The sequence below is a fragment of the Saccostrea cucullata genome, unplaced genomic scaffold (genome assembly GCF_032062105.1).
Source record: "Saccostrea cucullata isolate Sc308-1 unplaced genomic scaffold, CSIRO_AGI_Scuc_v1 ctg598, whole genome shotgun sequence".
Taxonomy (NCBI): domain Eukaryota; kingdom Metazoa; phylum Mollusca; class Bivalvia; order Ostreida; family Ostreidae; genus Saccostrea; species Saccostrea cuccullata.
The window spans coordinates 66,225-83,690 of record NW_026919614.1 but is presented as its reverse complement, the minus strand read 5'-3'; the positions used below and the strand labels follow the sequence as shown (position 1 = coordinate 83,690).

The 17,466-nt window shown below is 32.5% G+C and overlaps 2 protein-coding genes across 4 annotated transcripts; one reads left to right on the top strand and one right to left on the bottom strand.

Annotated features, from left to right (window-relative positions):
• Positions 1-82: 82 nt before the first annotated feature.
• LOC134234359 (anaphase-promoting complex subunit 11-like) lies at positions 83-2,379 on the bottom strand. Its single transcript, XM_062716422.1, has 3 exons — positions 2,294-2,379; positions 544-662; positions 83-403 (listed from the first exon to the last, which is right to left on the bottom strand). The coding sequence occupies exons 1-3, from the start codon at positions 2,323-2,325 to the stop codon at positions 267-269; spliced, it is 288 nt and encodes a 95-aa protein (XP_062572406.1). The 5' UTR covers positions 2,326-2,379; the 3' UTR covers positions 83-266.
• A 2,334-nt stretch (positions 2,380-4,713) lies between these two features.
• Positions 4,714-17,194, top strand: LOC134234332 (uncharacterized). 3 transcript variants are annotated; one of them, XM_062716397.1, is made up of 16 exons: positions 4,714-4,820; positions 6,863-7,072; positions 7,181-7,287; positions 7,408-7,551; positions 7,716-7,824; positions 7,936-8,043; positions 8,229-8,364; positions 8,673-8,744; positions 9,027-9,159; positions 9,303-9,467; positions 10,170-10,357; positions 10,516-10,639; positions 10,760-10,970; positions 11,364-11,515; positions 11,714-11,872; positions 15,864-17,194. In XM_062716397.1, the coding sequence occupies exons 2-16, from the start codon at positions 6,865-6,867 to the stop codon at positions 16,971-16,973; spliced, it is 3,126 nt and encodes a 1,041-aa protein (XP_062572381.1). In that variant the 5' UTR covers positions 4,714-4,820; positions 6,863-6,864; the 3' UTR covers positions 16,974-17,194. The 3 variants fall into 3 exon arrangements, with proteins under 3 accessions (XP_062572381.1, XP_062572366.1, XP_062572373.1); XM_062716382.1 differs by having other exon boundaries at positions 4,727-4,835; XM_062716389.1 differs by lacking the exon at positions 4,714-4,820 and adding an exon at positions 4,893-4,934.
• Positions 17,195-17,466: the final 272 nt, after the last annotated feature.

Sequence of the window (17,466 nt, the reverse complement as noted above, 5' to 3'; positions counted from 1 at the left end):
AATTTAATAAAAAGAAATAAAATGGGGGATTTTCAAATGCAGTTACAGTATTTTATTGATAAAAGTAGCAACAATGCGTGTGTTCTTTGCAACATTGTTTAATTTTTTTGTACATGAACGTAACCAGAATATAAATTCGAACACATCTGCTGAGTACATTAAAATCTCCAGAATACTATCATACTTGAAGTTTTACAAATTAATTGTGATGCACCATTGTAATAACATACAGTAAAGCTGGAGTCTCGTACAATGTATCCAATCACTCAGGTAGCAGGCATCTCCGTGTCACTTTTGAATTTCCAGTCTTGTCGACACATGGGACAGAGCTGATTAACTTGCTGGGAATTTAGCCATTTAACAATGCAGTGTATATGAAAACAATGAGAACATTCCCCCCAAACTGAAATAATAAATATTGATCTGATCATCTGAATTTTTTCCAAAAAACCATGAAAAAAAAAAATTACAGATGAAAATGAATTCAGTATGGTTAATTTGGATCAGACAAAATCCATTTTTATTGTTGTTACTTGTACTTACCTAGTGGACAATCATCCCCTGGTAATTTACAATCGGGACAGCAGCCATCAAATGCCATCCTACAGATTCCACAGTTCTCGTCATTAGCCACCCACCTCCATGTGGCTACCGCTGTCCAACTACAACATGTAAAACTATTGAAAGGATGACTGCACTTAACGCCGGTTTTGGGGTCTTTTTCGATCTCTGTTGTTACATTTCTTTTTGTTTTTATTTTTGTCTCAAGTCATTTATTATAGAGTTTGGTCTATTTCCAAATGAAATGCAATGTCATAAATGTTATAAACTGCGTTGCAATGAAATAATTCGTTGTTTCACCGTACCCCACCTCTCTGCAAATATTGGGAAATTTTACATGCTCTTGATTGAAGATAAGATTTATAAATATGCATAAGAGGTGGAGCTAATATTGTGATGAGCTAGTGGTCTAAAATTAGAATAGCTACTGTATCTATATTTGGTGCATTCTCTCTCTCTCTCTCTCTCTCTCTCTCTCATATTTGTCACTTATTTTTTAAGTTTTCAAATAAAGTATATATAAACTAATAACAAATAACATCGACCGGTAATAGCCATTATCATGTATAATCAACAGCAATGGCTGATATCAACAATTCGCGTGTTGATAGCATAAGTGCCGACTAGCTCAGTCGGTAATGCACAGAATCAATAATATTTAGGTCCTGATAAACAGTATCATAACAGTAAGACTACTTCTTTTTTTTTTCTTTTATTTTTTCAAAAAGAAAGAAAAAAATTACAATTACTCAAGTTTTTTTTTTAGTTTCTTTTATAATTACTTTCTCCAATAAATTAGCGTGCTGAAGATGGTATGATTTCAATTTTATTTACTGGATCTTACTTTGGATGTTCATGTTAAGCAATGGTTCAAAACATAATAAATAAATCTCTTTTTTCTTGTAGACTACGAACATGTAGAGACATGCATTCAAAAATATATCAGGATAGTAAAATGAAACGCTTATGAGATAAATGTAAGAATAATCTTATAGATATCTAAGAGAAAAAAGAATATCCCGTGGCTCGATGAGAATGGATTAAAACAGATATGAACAATCACTATCGGCAAGCAGAATGCGTGTTTCCTTACACGTCACGTGATGGAATTTTAGTATTCACAGAGTTACCTGGGTATAGAAATCACGTGGTTAATTATAATATTCAACAGGTAACAACGTGGTCAAAATGGCCAGTATGCTATAGAGAAAGTGAACACAGAAGAAACAGTTTTTTCTCTTTTCGACACATGGGACAGAGCTGATTAACTTGCTGGGATTCTCCTTTTAACATGAGGTAATAAATATAAATATACAACTACCATAAAAAGGAGATCAAAGGACAAACATTTTTCTGACTATGTATTAAGCCTGTAAATTGAAATAATAAATATTGATTATCCTATGTTTTTTCCAGAAAAACCGATGACCCCTTACCTATAAAAACGACTTCGAACTTCGTTAATATGAACTTTTAATTAACGTAATTACACAAAGTTGCAGTTAAGACATTGACCATTTCTACCATTGAAAGAGAAATGCCCATTTTAAAAATTAATAAAATTATTATGTCGCGATTTCTAAGTTTCCTTAAGTGCAGTCATCCTTTTTGACAGCAACTTTAAAAAAGTATGTGCACAAGCTGTGCTTGTTCGAAATTAATTAGATTCAACAGGTTTTAGAATGCACTTCATTTACAGAGAAGAGTGGATGATAAGCCTTTCTTTACTTACCCTACACAGAAAAGGAAATGTTTCAGATGCATGAAAATAAAAAGAAAACAACATTTAAACAAAGCATATATATAAACCTAGCTCACAAAAGTTTATTCTCTTAGAAAGACTGAGATCATGGACAGATTTTGCCAACATTCACTGTGGATGTACACGAAAGCCTGTTCACTTCTCTGAAGAGAATAACAAAAGTTAAACAAAATCTCTTTTAATTTCAGCTAGATATCGTAGGGACTAAAAATTTTGATCTGGTGTGCCTTGACATCTCGATTGCTGAGGTTAAAATTTAAATCTCTTTTATATTTAGCTTTGTAGCTTGATTAAGTTATTTTGCATGATGAGCTTTTCAAAATAGCTTAATTTACCTATTTTATCATAATTTTTCTTATAAAAAAAGTTTCACTTTGATGTAATGAAAACTTTTTACTTTGAAGTTTGAGCATGTTGAGTCATACTCATAGGTGCTTGACGGGAATTATGGTTTAAACGGTACCTGGTGAAAACGGCACCTGGATTATGCAAAACGGCACTTGGTCAAAACGGCACTTAGTGAAAACGGCACTTGGTCAAAACGGCACTTATAGAAAAAAGTATATATGCAATGATAATTTGATATACTAGTATATATTGATATATATTTGTGTGTGAGTATATATATAATATTATACAATTTTTTCTGGGGGGTCCATTTTTTCCAAGGAAACAATTCATTTATACACTGTAACAAGTTTTTTTTTTATGAAATCTCAGTGATAAAAATATGATTAAATTATGGATGAACCTATGCATAAACATACTTTTCTCCACAGATTCATACATTTGAATACCAAATTTGAAATGATTTTTTTCTCATTTTATTCCTTGAAATATCCGTATCTTCATCTTTTAGTCTCCTTTTTTTAATTAATGAAATAACAGCATTGTTTTTAAATACAACGTTATTTTCAAGACAAGATTACAAACAATAACAGCATCATGTTATCATCTGTAGAAATTGTTATGTGTAACAATATCAACATCAAATTGTATCATCTTAATATTTAATCAATTTAATATTAAATATAAATAAATTGATATTCTTCAATTATTAAAAAAAAACAACAAATGATTTTGTTCTTCTGTGTATAGGTTTCAAATTGTAAAAAACTTAATAGTAAATATTGTATTGCTGTTCAGATTTTATGTACAGTTTAGAGCGGAATGTTAAAGTTTTTCTAACTTGTGTACAATCCCTTTGATAAATTGTCAGGAATACACAATAGTAACTGTATATGATTGCAAATTGAGGATCAGCAGATTATTGAAGGGGAGGTGTGAATGGTCTTTTGTTTCTTATTCCTACAAGTGTATTCTAAGTAAACATACTCAACTGGCTTCTAATTAGTCAGCTGTGACTGGCACCCCCCAAAACAGGGTGACACATACATATTTGCAATACTATTAATTTTTAAATTTCAAAGGATCATAATATAATTTGGATTTGATCTCTTTTGTAGAAAATAATAGACATATAATAAAAATAATACATGTAATTTAAAGAAGAAGTACATTTAAAAAATCTAACCACTGTACAAAAGTATAATAATTTTCAAATGAATTAGTCATTTTTTAAAAAAAAACATTTTTACCAATAATAATATGCACATTTATTACCATAAATGTGATATAAAGATCCATTTTCTGTATAAACAATAGCAAATTCTCAAAATAAAAAAAATGCCGTTTTGACTTTTCTAAAGTGCCGTTTTGACTACTCTCAAGTGCCGTTTTGCATATTTCCTAAGTGCCGTTTTCACCAGGTGCCGTTTTGACTTGTACCCCTTGACGGGATACACCCCCGTGTCCCGTACCTCAAGGCTTATTGATTTTTTAAAAACAAGATATTTTCCTATGACATATTCACAAAGTATTAGTTTACAATTAAGAAATTATAAATTCAAGCTAAAACAAGGTTTTTATAAAAAAAAAATCCATGATCAGTTGATGATACTAAAACAACTATTCCCAAGCACCTATGCTTTGGGTTTGAGCCAGCTCTTCCAAAAACAATGCACGATAAATTTCATAAAGCTAGCTCAATGAAAATATCAATGGATATCAAATATTGCTAATGAAAATACAATTTACAAAAAAAATTTAAATTCCTTACTTTTTATTTTTACTTTCATTTTTGGTTTGGAAAGGTTGATAAATTGTTAACTTGTACGTAAGACAAGTGTACTGTGCTGCGTGTTATGTCTGAAGGAATTGGATCATTTCCTTCAGGGCAGAAGGAACATTTATTTTTATGATCGTAGAAAAATTTAACTTTATCAAACATAGATTATACTCGAATCATAACTTTATGGTTCCGTTTCCGGAAATTAGCACCAGTTTTGTTTTTTATTTACTCCCCCTTTTCCTCATCCGATGTCAACAAAGCAAAAGCATGATTATAAATTAACGTGATGGATGGATATTTTATCTTTTTCCTTCATGTGTGTCACTAAAAATAGCGGATGAATAAAAGATGATGTATCTTAACAATGTTATTAACATCAAGGTATTTTTGTATATGTATATTATCCAGCTACTGAGTATATGGCAGAAAATGTGTGTCATTTAATTGTATAACATTGTTGTCCCTGCTGCCATCTGACAGGTGCACGGCCTACTCACCCTTTGTCCATTTAGAATATCTTTGCTTACTGCACTTGATCTTTTTTAGAGGAAATTAGTATACGATTTGTATGATAGTTGTAAGTTAGAAAATTACAGCATTTTTTCACTCAATCGAACCAGGCCTGGGGGCCATAAAACTTAGACGAGCTCACTTTTGATCTCAGTCTCACTTTTCCACTATATATTCCTTAGCAAAAACTGAGACTAAGATCAAAAGTGAGCTCATCTAAGTTTTATGGCCCCTAGGCCTGAAGATTTAACTGTGAATAACTTCTCAGAATATATAATGTAATCACAGGCCTTTAGATCGCTTTGAAAAAAAATTGAGGTGTTGAAAAAAAAATAAAGGTATGGAACTCTTTTCATGGGGTACCTACTTTCGCCAATAAAATTCTTTTAAATCAAATGCTTTACAATTTTACTTTCTATCCATATCTATTCAAATATAAACAGTCTTCATTACTACCAAAGTTCGTTCCGTAATCCCTTCAACTTCTCGAGATATTCTGAAATCAATTCCCAAATTGACATTAATTTTTTTACTAGACATCAGCTTGGGCCTTCACTAGTTGTAAAGCGGGAACGACGGGACAAATTTTCCCCGGAATTTATTCTAAACTCAATGAATATTTGCTCATTTGCATTCAAGATTTACAATGTTTTTCTTTAATTTGATCATATGGTGTAACTAAGTCACAAACAACATTTAAGCGGTCTAATTGTTTTGAAAATCGAAAGGTATATAATGCATTCCGGGAAAAATTCGTTCTTCCATGGATTCATTTACATTCATAATCAACATGGTGGTAGTTGTTGATGTAGTCGTTTTCAAAATAATTTTTCGCGAAAGGAATATTATTACGGACTTTACGTTACAATCTGGAGTAAGAAATTAACTTTAAATTTTTGAAAGATTTTGTAATTACTATGCAACTATTCGCCGAACTTCAAACACCGTCTGTTTACATGTGAATGACCAGGGGCCCAAGCTAATGTCGAGTAAAAGAAAGTAGGTCATTTTTGAAATTGATTTCAGAATATCTCAAGAAAAGTAAGGAATTTCGGAATGAGCTTTGGTAGAATTGAAGAATGTTTATCTATGAATAGATTTAAATAAAAAGTAGAATTTTAGAGCATTAGAATAAAAAATATTTCATTAGCGAAATTAGGTACCCAGTGTAAGAGTTCAGTACCTTTATTTTTTTTTTTACACACAAAATTTTTTTAAGCGATCCAAAGGCCTGTGAATGTAATATATTAACTGTGTGACAATTAGGCTAAGCACAGATACCTTTTCAGTTTTTTCAAACCACACATGAGATTTGGTATCAATCGCAACTTCTCGGGCCTTTCCAACTAGCGGAAAACAAGGTTGTTTTTCCGACCTCTGACAGAAAGGCCCGAGATGATGCGATTGATTTGGTATGTCTAGACTCTGACATCACACAATGTTGACTTGTGTGCAAATAACATTAACAAACCTCAATCTTATTAAAATAAGATTTTAGTCTAGATCTGCTCACATACTTGTTAACTAATAACATCATTAGTATATTGAGTATGCAAGCAGATCTAACATCTAATTTCAATCAGATTGAACAAACATGCTTGCAGTAGACAGTGATAATTTTAATAGAAAACGTTTAATCTACATTTATCTGCAATATCCATTAAATCACGATGAATTTTTGTTGTTGTGAATTAACTTTCCTTGTGACTGGGAGTTTGTGGCAAGATGCAATGCACAAAGGCTGTAATGGCTACTGCAGATAAAATTCATTTGGATTCAATGTGCAAGTATTTAGTCTAAATTTTCTCTTTACCCAGGTGTTAGAACTCACAGTAGTGCGAGCAGCGCTTCATGCTGCTCACATTGCTTGCTGTAAACTAGACATTTTTTTATTTCAGTAATGGATTTCTTCCCACAAAAATGTTTTCCATTGAAATATCAACATGAGAAAACCCAAAAACAAATCTCTCAGGGATTGGGAAGTAACAGAAATATTGATGTAGATAATGTAAGGGACAGAAAATTTCACTCTCAGTATGTTCCTGTTGATTCAAAGACATACTTTGCCTCAAGACCAGCTTTGCCCCTCTATTTGTCTCCTATGAAAGGTAATCATTTTAGATCAATAAATGTAAAAAAAAAATTATAAGATGAAAAGCACATTGTTTCTAAGTAAAATGATATTGATTAGCCATTTTACTTATTCTATATTTCAGTTCCATACCCGTTTGAAGACAGGGTTACCAAAGAAATCAAAACTGACTACCATGAAGTTAGTGCCTTTTGTAATAGACTGAAAACACTGAGGGGAAATCTGATAAAGGTATTCAGTGAACATGTAGAAAATATAAAATTACAATGTTGTTGAATAATATTGTGGGAGTTTACTTCCTTTTGTGTAAAATGAGTATTATTCTGTAAAATATTTGCAAATAAATTGTAGCCTCAAAATACAAAGATGCGGCAAACATATTCAACAGTATTCGATAAACTCAAAAGGATAAAGTCCAAAGCTGTTGGTGTCCCTGAGAGGTTAAATGAACTTGTAAAACAGTATGAAAAGGTCAAAGACATTCATTGTGTTATGGTAGGTAAAATTAAGCAAGAAATATGTTAAATATACATTTAAACTTAAATTAAAGCCTCATGAATCAAAGTGGAGAAGAGAGATTGATTTAGCTGATTATCTTAATCTTTATATTAGATAACATGTTTAAACTATTTATGATTGGTATTATCTCTCTGTTCCAGACCTATAACTCTAGTTACACAGGAGGGTGTTTGGCTCGTTTTGGTAGCCAGGCAAATGATGGAAGTCAACTTTTAATATGTCCTGCTGATCACAATTATACTTCCATTGGTCTGATTTCATTCCTTTAAAATTTTAATGAAAATGTTTCCAAGTCTGTTTCTTTAATATATAATGGATGAGAAACTAGCATAATGCCATATTACTTTTATATGGTTGCAGCTCTGCTTGAACTGTGCACAAGTCCTGAGTTAAAAGTTACACAGAAAAGCAGAATTAATGTGGACTATGAAATTCAACAGCTTCAGTCCAAATGCTGCAAAGATCTTGGTAAGCATTCTGAGTCATTTATGTTGTAGTTTGATTCATTTGAACCATAATAGTAATGTACAATTACTTGTAATTATCAGTGTATTGATTTTATTTTCTTAATTTGTCGTTTATTAGATATATTTAATGCCAAAGGGCATTTCAATATGTATAAATAGATTAAAGATTTCCTATTGGTTGTTTAGACTTCTGTGTGGTGAGAGGAAGGAGCGTCTGTGAACTGTTCTCACGTCCAGAATCAGCTGAAGCGGGTTCCAGTACACTGAGTTCTGTTGATAAACAACATTTTACTGAAGAGATTCCGACCTCAGTTGATCTGAGGTAAGTGTATACTAGAACATGGAAATACTGTAATTCATGCTCACTTCTGCCAGATCCATCTTTTATTAAATTTCAATTCAAATATATATTTGATTAAGCTACTGGTATAAACTGTACGATTTCAGTATTGAGAATGCCATTAATATGTCAAAGTGATTTTCACAAAGTTTTTATGTATACAAACATTTTGAATGATCCTGGTACATGTATGTGACATGCAGTAATTTCACACTCTGTACTGTAGGTATTTAATATAAAACAAATAATTTCATATTTTATGTACATTAATGTATTTTTTGGATCTTTAGTGGGTATATACCTGGAGAGTGTGCAGTGACCACAGACAAAGGAAACCTTTATCTCTGGTCTCCAACTCAAAGGTCAGGCTCTACGAATATCAAACAGAAATGCAATGCATTGACTTGAGGTTGATATTTGATTTTATAAGATATACCTCAATATTTATGATTGTCATAAAATAGGCTAATGAAGAAATTATTTGCTTCACTTTAAAAAAGATGTCATTTGGAGATTTAAAGCTTTATGTTTTGCATTACCAAAGCAGAGTTGCAGTTGAAAAAAATGGTTATGATTTTGAAAGTTTATTCTTTTACTGTTCACTGTGATGACAACTTACATTGTTACTGTTACTGAAATTACAGTAAACAACTTGTCAGACAGAATGTGGAGACCAGATTTCCTTCCTTTGAATCCTGGCGGCAGGCCGTCTTTGGATCAAACCCACGTCACATTGTTATGGCAGATTGTACAGCCATCCAAATGTTTGACATTAGGGTACTTTATCAAATCATTTAAATTTCTGTTTTAAAATGCTTCCAGAAAAAAGTTAGTAACTAATGATTGTCTAACAGAGTCCTTATTCCCAGAGTTGCTGTCAATACTTGTATCATCACTTGATTTTAATTATGATCATACAGGGGCAGTATGACTCCAGTCTTGACCTTTTTGCACTGCCCAGTAAGTTTCTACACCCTGCTGAGCGGTTGTGTTTGGTGGAGAAACACCCCTCCTCCCATCATTCCTATCTGGTAGCTACAGACCAAAGCTTATTATTGGTGGACGATCGATTTCCTGGCCACCCTGTAAGTAGAACAAGCAGAACTCATTTTAAGATCGTCCTAATTTAATAAGTCATGTAGACCTGTATAGGTATAAATACCAGACAACAAAAGGTGACACAGTATATCAAAAGGTGACACCGTATATCAAAAGCTGACACGGTACATGTATATCAAAAGCTGACATAGTACATGTATATCAAAAGCTGACACAGTATATCAAAAGCTGACACAGTACCTCAAAAGGTGACACAGTCTATCAAAAGGTGACACAGTATATCAAAAGATGACACAGTATATCAAAAGCTGACACAGTATATCAAAACTGACTCAGTTTATCAAAAGCTGACACAGTTTATCAAAAGCTGACACAGTATCAAAAAGTGACACAATATTACATGTATTATCAAAAGGTTTCAGTGCAGACTGTGCACTGTATTGTCATCAAAAGCAAAAGTCATCATTTTTTTGTGTACCACTTTCCTATAACAAATGATATAAAGATTGCCAAATATTAGGTAAATGCCCTGAAATTTTCTAAGTGATGGCATAATAGATCATTTTGAAGCCATATGTTCAAAGGTCAGGTTCAAAGGTAAAAAACTGTAGGCTCACATTATACTTAATAACTAATTTGCTTGATATTAATTGTAATCTCTTCAACATAACTGAAATGACTACCATCGTAGACAATATCTGATATTCCTTTGGTTGAAATTTTAACAGATGCTGCAGTGGAATCATATGCTGAGAAATTTTCCACAGGTGACCTCTTCTGTTGTCATGGAAACTGACAGTGTTTTAGTTGCTCTGGGGAGTCTGTTTCCAGCCGAAGTTTGTGCGTATCAATACAGATATGGTCTCTCAGCATTACCACAGTCCATAGGATCTCCACGGAAATTTTCTCAAATAGGGTGAAAAGAATAATCCTACTCTTTTTTAATACATGTATTCTTTGATGAGTTTTTTGTGCAGTGCAATTTACATATAAATCAATAAAGAAAAGAGTAAGATGTAGATGAAAACATTGAATTAAGTTTTAATTTATGACGTTTTAAAATCTTATTGGCAGAGACTTTACTGAATGGCCAGATCTTTGTAACCCACTTCACAAGTTTGCTGCTGACCTTAGGTTTAATGTGTCACTGACCGGAATTTCGCTCGTCAAAACTTCCACTGGATTTTTCTTGCTACAGGTTTATAATACATGTATTGATATATATTGATTTTTATGCGAAATAAATACAAATATGTAAGTACTATTCAATATTTATACTGTGGTTGAGAATTTTTGAAATTTTTTATTTGATTTCTAGGTTGACAGTCTAGGGGAACTCTATTTTCAAGAGTTTAAATTGACCAATGAAATGAAAGACCCAACATTTTGTGCCGGGCCAATGTCTGGAGATCTAACTTTGGATAATTTTACAATTGAGAGAGGAAAAAAGTGGACAGAAGATTTACATAGCTATGTTGATACCTGCAAAAAGTCCATCAAGAATGTCAATGTCTCAGATTTCTTCTCAGGTCTGCAATTTAATTAACTTGTTTTGTTAAAGATGTACTAGCTCATGTTATTATAATACCCATGTTTATTTTAGGACTTGATAGGTTTTTTAGGTATAAATTCAGTTGACATGTTTTAGTTGGATGAAAGAATTAAAATGTAAAATTTGTAAAATGTATTTTTTGACATTTTTTCCTAGCTTACCAGGTAATTTTTTTTTCAAGTTAAAATTCTGTTGGGGAACACAAAAAGTATATATATTGGACTTGAATAACATAAATAAAACTTACTTATTGTAAAGGTCACTAGGAGGTTGAATATTTTAAAGACAAAATCAGTTCAAAGTCTTTGTTTTGATTAATGTAACACATATGTTATTGAAGTTGATAAGTTGACTTTGTGTTTGTTTTTAGAGATCACGCTGAGTAAGCCAGGTCACATCTCGTGTTCCCTGTGTATGTTGGACACCAGTGGTATTAATCTGTCACTGCATAAACAGGCTCTCTGTTACTCCTGTTTACATGAAGTTAATGTCGCCAGAAAAATTGCTGACTTGCAGCCTAATGTATGTTTCAATAGATTTAATAATTCTCATACACTGTATATGCATATATAGTTTAGGACACAACAAATTTTCCATTCCTAAAACCTCATTTACAAGAATGGAATAAAACGTATAGTAAAGTTACAATTTCAAATTAAAAGTGATCAGCATTGCTTGCTTTGAATATTTACTTTCATTTTCTACTTTCATTTTCTACAGAACATAGTGCAGCTTGATGATTCTGCAGTAGAGTCTGACAGTGAAGAGGATGATGGGAAGGATAAGGACACACTGAGTCAAATTCTTCTTCACCAGTGGACTGAGGAGGAGGAAGAAGAGGATTTTGAGGAGAAATTTCAACAACTTCTCCTGACCAGGGTGGGTATAAGCTGTAGCACCTGTACACTATGGATACAGTTAATATATACAAAACAATCACCTTGAAGTGTGACATTTCCACGTATTCAAGATTCAGGGGTAATAAGGAAGCATATGAAATATTCTACCTCGACTAAATCATTGCTACATTATGAGGTCATAGTAGGCGTGATGAAGTCAATTTTAGAATACAAGTTTTCGTAATATTCATATTTAGAGATGTAATTTAACTCTAGAAAATGAATGAATAGAAACGTGTAAACATTAACAAACATCAAATGTTTTTATTTTGTTATGATGCATCTGTCATTTTGATTAAAATCTACCACCGATGATGTCATATGTGTACATCAAGTAACTTGGGAATTTATCATGTCGTATAAAGAGAATTTGGCTATGACGGCATGTACAAAGATACGTAAAATGGAGTTTAAAAGCAAATATCGTGAATATTTTGTGAAATTCATATAGAGATCAGTTACTTAAACAGGTATGCTAATTTATTTTCATCGATAATTATATTCTCTTTCAAAGACAGTCAGCTGTATACGTATCCCGGTCGGCCTTTCCTCTGTGATTTTTGACCAAAAAAATGCAACAGAACAACAATAAGCTGTATATTTCAAAACATAAGATTAGTACAGATGGAAGGTTTGCCTCCTAAAATACATAGAAAATGCTTGTAGAATCCCGAGTTAAGCATGGTTTTACGAAAAATCTCGGTTCATATGTATAAAATTCAAAACATTGGGTAAGGTTTCGTGCGAATGTGCGGAATTATTATTTTACTGACGGGACAGTGGGATTCTAGCAGCACTTTTTAGGCAGAATAGATGTTTTTCAACTATATTATTAGCAACCCAAGCTGATTTTTTATGTTGGGAAATTGTACACAAATTTTATGTCATTGGAAAGAGGTAATTAAAACTTGCATAATACTTTATTTCATAAAGATATCTTAAGTAGAACAAAAGTTATGGGAGTTTAAAGTTGCAAAATTTCAGTCGTTTTCTAGAATTTCTTGCTACAGTAACGATAGGTGTCAACTCGCATGTGGATGGACCCGGCACATTTCAAAAAAGTAGTTATTTCCTTTTAATTTATTTATTACTTGGCAGAATTTTATAAAACTTGCTACTCTGACTGAAAAAGTTATGATCTTTCTGATTCTGCTGTTTTTATTTTTCTATCTCAAAGCATTTATGCAGAAAAAGACAATATTCAATAAAAATCAGTTTTATTAGGAAAACACAAATATGGTGACATCCATGTTATCTTGGAAGATTGAAAAATCAGCTGATTATCAGTCCCAAAACTCCAGCTGTGTATATATTGGCAACATCTGAAAATATAATAAAAAAATATTTAAACACTGATATGGAATCTTGGTAGAAAGAATTCCAAGAATGAGGGAAAAAAAAAGATTAACCTATATGACTTTGTACATCCTAAGGGAAGTGCATTAATAATAATTTTCAAAATATGTGTAAACTGCATGTGTTACAATCAGAATTCTCATACTGTCAGCTTATGTTATTTTCTATAAAACCAGAGACATGGTTTTATATGCCTCTGAATAAAAATAAATCATCTTTATTGACTATAATTTAATATTTGACTGGGAAGATTTCGTCTCACAGTTTTAGAAAAAACGGGATTCCTTGTTCACCATGATCAGAGCATGACCTGTATTCAAATGTATTCAATGTATTTGATGTATTCAAATAGTCAAAATTATATTGGTTTGAAAAATATTGTATGAAAAAGAGTTTATATAAATAATTTATATCGAAAAAATAAGGCATTCCTTTTGTATGAAAAAAAGATTATATGATATAACAATCAAGAAAACATTACGATAATTTGAACATCCGAGGAAATTCGTTCGACTCTTTCTTTGTACTATACTGATTGTGGAAATCACCCGTCAAAAGTAATAAATAAACTTATTTAAACCATCTTTCTAATCTGTTTAATAAGTATTCAATGATGGTAGGGCCAAATATGCTTTAGTTTTTAGGTAAATCGTGTATTTGAAAGCCGTAGTATTTTCGAGTTGTAAAATTCCAAGATGGCGCCCGGTGACGCGTGAGAATTTATGAATGAAATTGACCTTTAACCTAAAATGCGGTTGGCTAAATGTTATTGCACAGGGTTGAAACTTATATCAAACTTCAGAATGTGTACTTTAAGAATATATATGTAAGTAAACTACTTACCGAAAAATTTTCAGGCAGGGTCGCATGAACTTTGGGGTGTCGTATCTTCGGTAATTATTGGAGTTCGGTTTACTTACAACTACCATGTTGAAGAGAGACATTAGATCTGATTGGTTGGAAAATTTCATGCATATTCATAAATATTTCGACTGCCGCATTTTAGATCTCGTGAACCCCGTATAATTAGGCCACGCGCGGATCTTGTAAACTCGCCATTCTCGATGTTTACCGGTGTGTATTGACTTTAACGCTTCAAAAAACACTTTTATGAATTAATAAACATAAAAATATGCACATAGATCAAAAGTTTAATTTATCCTCTTTCCAAATATATAAGTTTTGTTTTACATAACGATAAGAAAACGTTATTTTAAAGATGTTGAAATGAAGTGATGTGAAATTTTGTTCAATTCTTAATGGCACACGGTGATCAGCGCGGGTTGCTAATATTATTTACTCACAAAAATTAGTAAACTCCAGGGTATTGTTGTTCTGTTAGCTTTTTCATTAAGGAAAATTTCGCTATTAATAGAAGTCACGTGATGCCGTGGTGGTGGCGCATGTCTTTGCATTAGACACTCTTTTATCTTTATGCAATAGATAATAATAGTTTACGTTTATCAGCAGTTTTGATAAAATATAAAACTTAATTTTCTATATATTTACATCCACTAAATATTTTCTCCTTTATTTCTTAAGAAAACCCATTGCTTTAATCACTGCATGAACTACATTAGGCATGTTGCCTGTTTAGATTTCTTGATCAGTGGCTGTTCCATCAATGAAACATATAAAGATGTTAGCATCATTAATACAATAATTAATTTTTTCAATCCTACTTTAAATTATTATTTAAACAGATATAAATATAAACAATAAAATGTCTTTCTTTGTTTGTTATTACTGGAATTAACAGTTGCAGCTATTGCAGAAAAAATTTACATAACCCGCTTACGCGGGTTATGCATTTTTTCTGCAACAGCTGCTTCAGTTAATTCCAGTAGTAACAAACAAAGAAAGCATTTTATTGTTTAAAAAAGGTCTAAATTTCCCGAGAAATGACTTATGTGCTTCCTTAACATACCCGCGTTGTTATATATTGGCAGAGCTGTCAAGAATTTTTGAAGAAATTAGTTATTATTAATACACTTACCTGTAGCAATCTTACAGAGGGCTATATAAGTGTCTATTTACATATATCTATAAAACAACAAAAAACATTACATGTACATGTATGTATATTTCTAATTCACCCTGTTAAATGATGATGTGTGATAGTAATTTTGCTCTGCAATTTGTATCAACTCTAAAACAACAGTAAACATATTACATTTGGCTTTGTATTCTTTTAAGCGCTTTGGCAGAAAGCAAATTCAGCTAATTCAAGACTATGCTAAATGTCTTGCACATATACAAATAGAGAAGAGATACTCTTAATCATAATTCTGCTAACTTTTTCACAATTCAATATCCATTTAATATTGCACAAGCTAAATATACTGTAGAATCATCATTGTTTGTTGGGGGACCAATGTTCCTGGGTCAGCCTTACCCACAAATTTACATCCCTTTGAACTTTATTTTGTAATCATATTGATTCCTTGAACCATTGTATTTACAAGTAACCCAGGAAATTTATGTCCCCACGAACAGGTCAAATGCTTAACAACAAAAATTGACCCCCACAAATTAAAATGATTCCAAAGTATTACATTTACAGTAATGAAATCAAACACTGTACCTGTTACTTTCTAGCATATATATCTTTACAGGATGAGGAAATTAAGGAAAGAAGGAAAATCAGGAAAGAATCCTCAAAAAGATCAGTACAACAGCAGTCAACACAAGAGGGAGACACTACTACCCTTCCTGTCAACCCTGCTTCAATGTGGGCTACAGGTAACAAAGAATTAGATGCTTTGATAGCTAGTCAAGCAGCTGCACAGGAAAGTCAGTCTGATGTAGAAGAAAGTGTGGAAGCCCACGATTCCCTGCCTATCAGGTCAAAGTTAACTGAGGAGGACAGAGGTGTTAATAGAATTACTGAACAGGATTCAATGTCGAGCATCAATCATAATGCAGAACATGCTCATTCAAATATAAAAACAGAGAGAACAAACTCAGGTGATCTACAAGAAAGTGATACTTCTGACGTGTTTGTCAGTCAGGTTGAAAGAGATTATCCATTCATGGCGCAACCATCACCATTGAAAAGGAAACACTCAGACCGGTTGTCCAATCTTAGTTCTATATCATTTAGGTCAGAAGGATTCCTTTCCACTCCACCCAGAATGTTATCGTTTCATTCTCCTAGGACAGATAAGAGATCAGGGAGAAGTGAAAATGAGACTGTGCCTAGAGGGATAATAGGAGGTGACATAATGTATTCATCACCTCAGCTACATCCAACCCCTAGTAAAAGAAGAAGACATTCCTCTATATCAAGTTCATGTAGCAAACGTTCTGTTAAGTCTATTTCCTCTATTCAGTCAGATGGATTTAGATCAACTCCATTACGGATGCATCAATCTCCAATTCAGGGATCTAAATTTATCTCCCCGGGTATAGGCAGTGTGTCCTCCAGTCTGTCTGACTGGAACTGTTCTATGGACTTGTTTGATTCTAGTCTTAAGACTTTTGATTTATTACAAAATCCAGTGTTAGGCAGCCAGAAATCTCAGGGAACAAATGCTCCAAGTCAATTGGATAATCAGAAATCTCAGGAATCCAGCACCCAAAGTCATCCGGATAGTCAGAAATCTCAGGAACCCAGCACCCAAAGACAACCTGATAGTCAGAAATCTCAGGAATCAAGTAATCAAAGTCAACCAGATAGTCAGAGAAAAACTAAAGCTAAAAAGAAACTCATTACTGGCTTCTGATTGTCTTTTAATTAACATTTGCTTGTTAGTGCATGTATTTGTAGTTGGCCTCAGACTGAAATCAAAAGCTTTTGCTATGAAGTACTGCCGACTGCAGTTCCATAAAAATAAGTCTATGCACAAAATAATTTGTATTTTGGAAGATGCCAGATCAATTTGTATGAAGTTTGAACTGTTTTGAGCTTCATTTAGACTAGGGTTTCAGATCCCACTACTGTATATTTAAGGTTTTGTTAACATTGTTTAATTAAAAAAATGAATTTACTTTGGATGTTTCCATTTGAATTTTTAATTTTATTTACTGTAAACCAACTTTTATTTGCGACAACTTTATTTCGCGATGTACTAGGGATAAACTAGTTCCGACTATTAATTTTCGCGATCAATTCTTTTTGGATCTGTTGTTAATAGACACATACACTTTAAGGACCAGTTTGTGGAGAGAATGTTTTTGTCTGATTGAACATTTTCAATTTGTCTGGAACAGTTTAAA

Coding starts and splice junctions, on each gene's coding strand:
- LOC134234332 (XM_062716397.1), top strand. CDS start 6,865: ATGGATTTCTTCCCACAAAAATGTTTTCCATTGAAATATCAACATGAG. Junction 8,745..9,026: donor CTCTGGTCTCCAACTCAAAG/GTCAGGCTCTAC, acceptor CTGAAATTACAG/TAAACAACTTGTCAGACAGA. Junction 10,358..10,515: donor CGGAAATTTTCTCAAATAGG/GTGAAAAGAATA, acceptor TCTTATTGGCAG/AGACTTTACTGAATGGCCAG.
- LOC134234359 (XM_062716422.1), bottom strand. CDS start 2,325: ATGCATCTGAAACATTTCCTTTTCTGTGTAGG. Junction 663..2,293: donor CATTTCCTTTTCTGTGTAGG/GTAAGTAAAGAA, acceptor TACATGTTGTAG/TTGGACAGCGGTAGCCACAT. Junction 404..543: donor AGGGGATGATTGTCCACTAG/GTAAGTACAAGT, acceptor TTATTATTTCAG/TTTGGGGGGAATGTTCTCAT.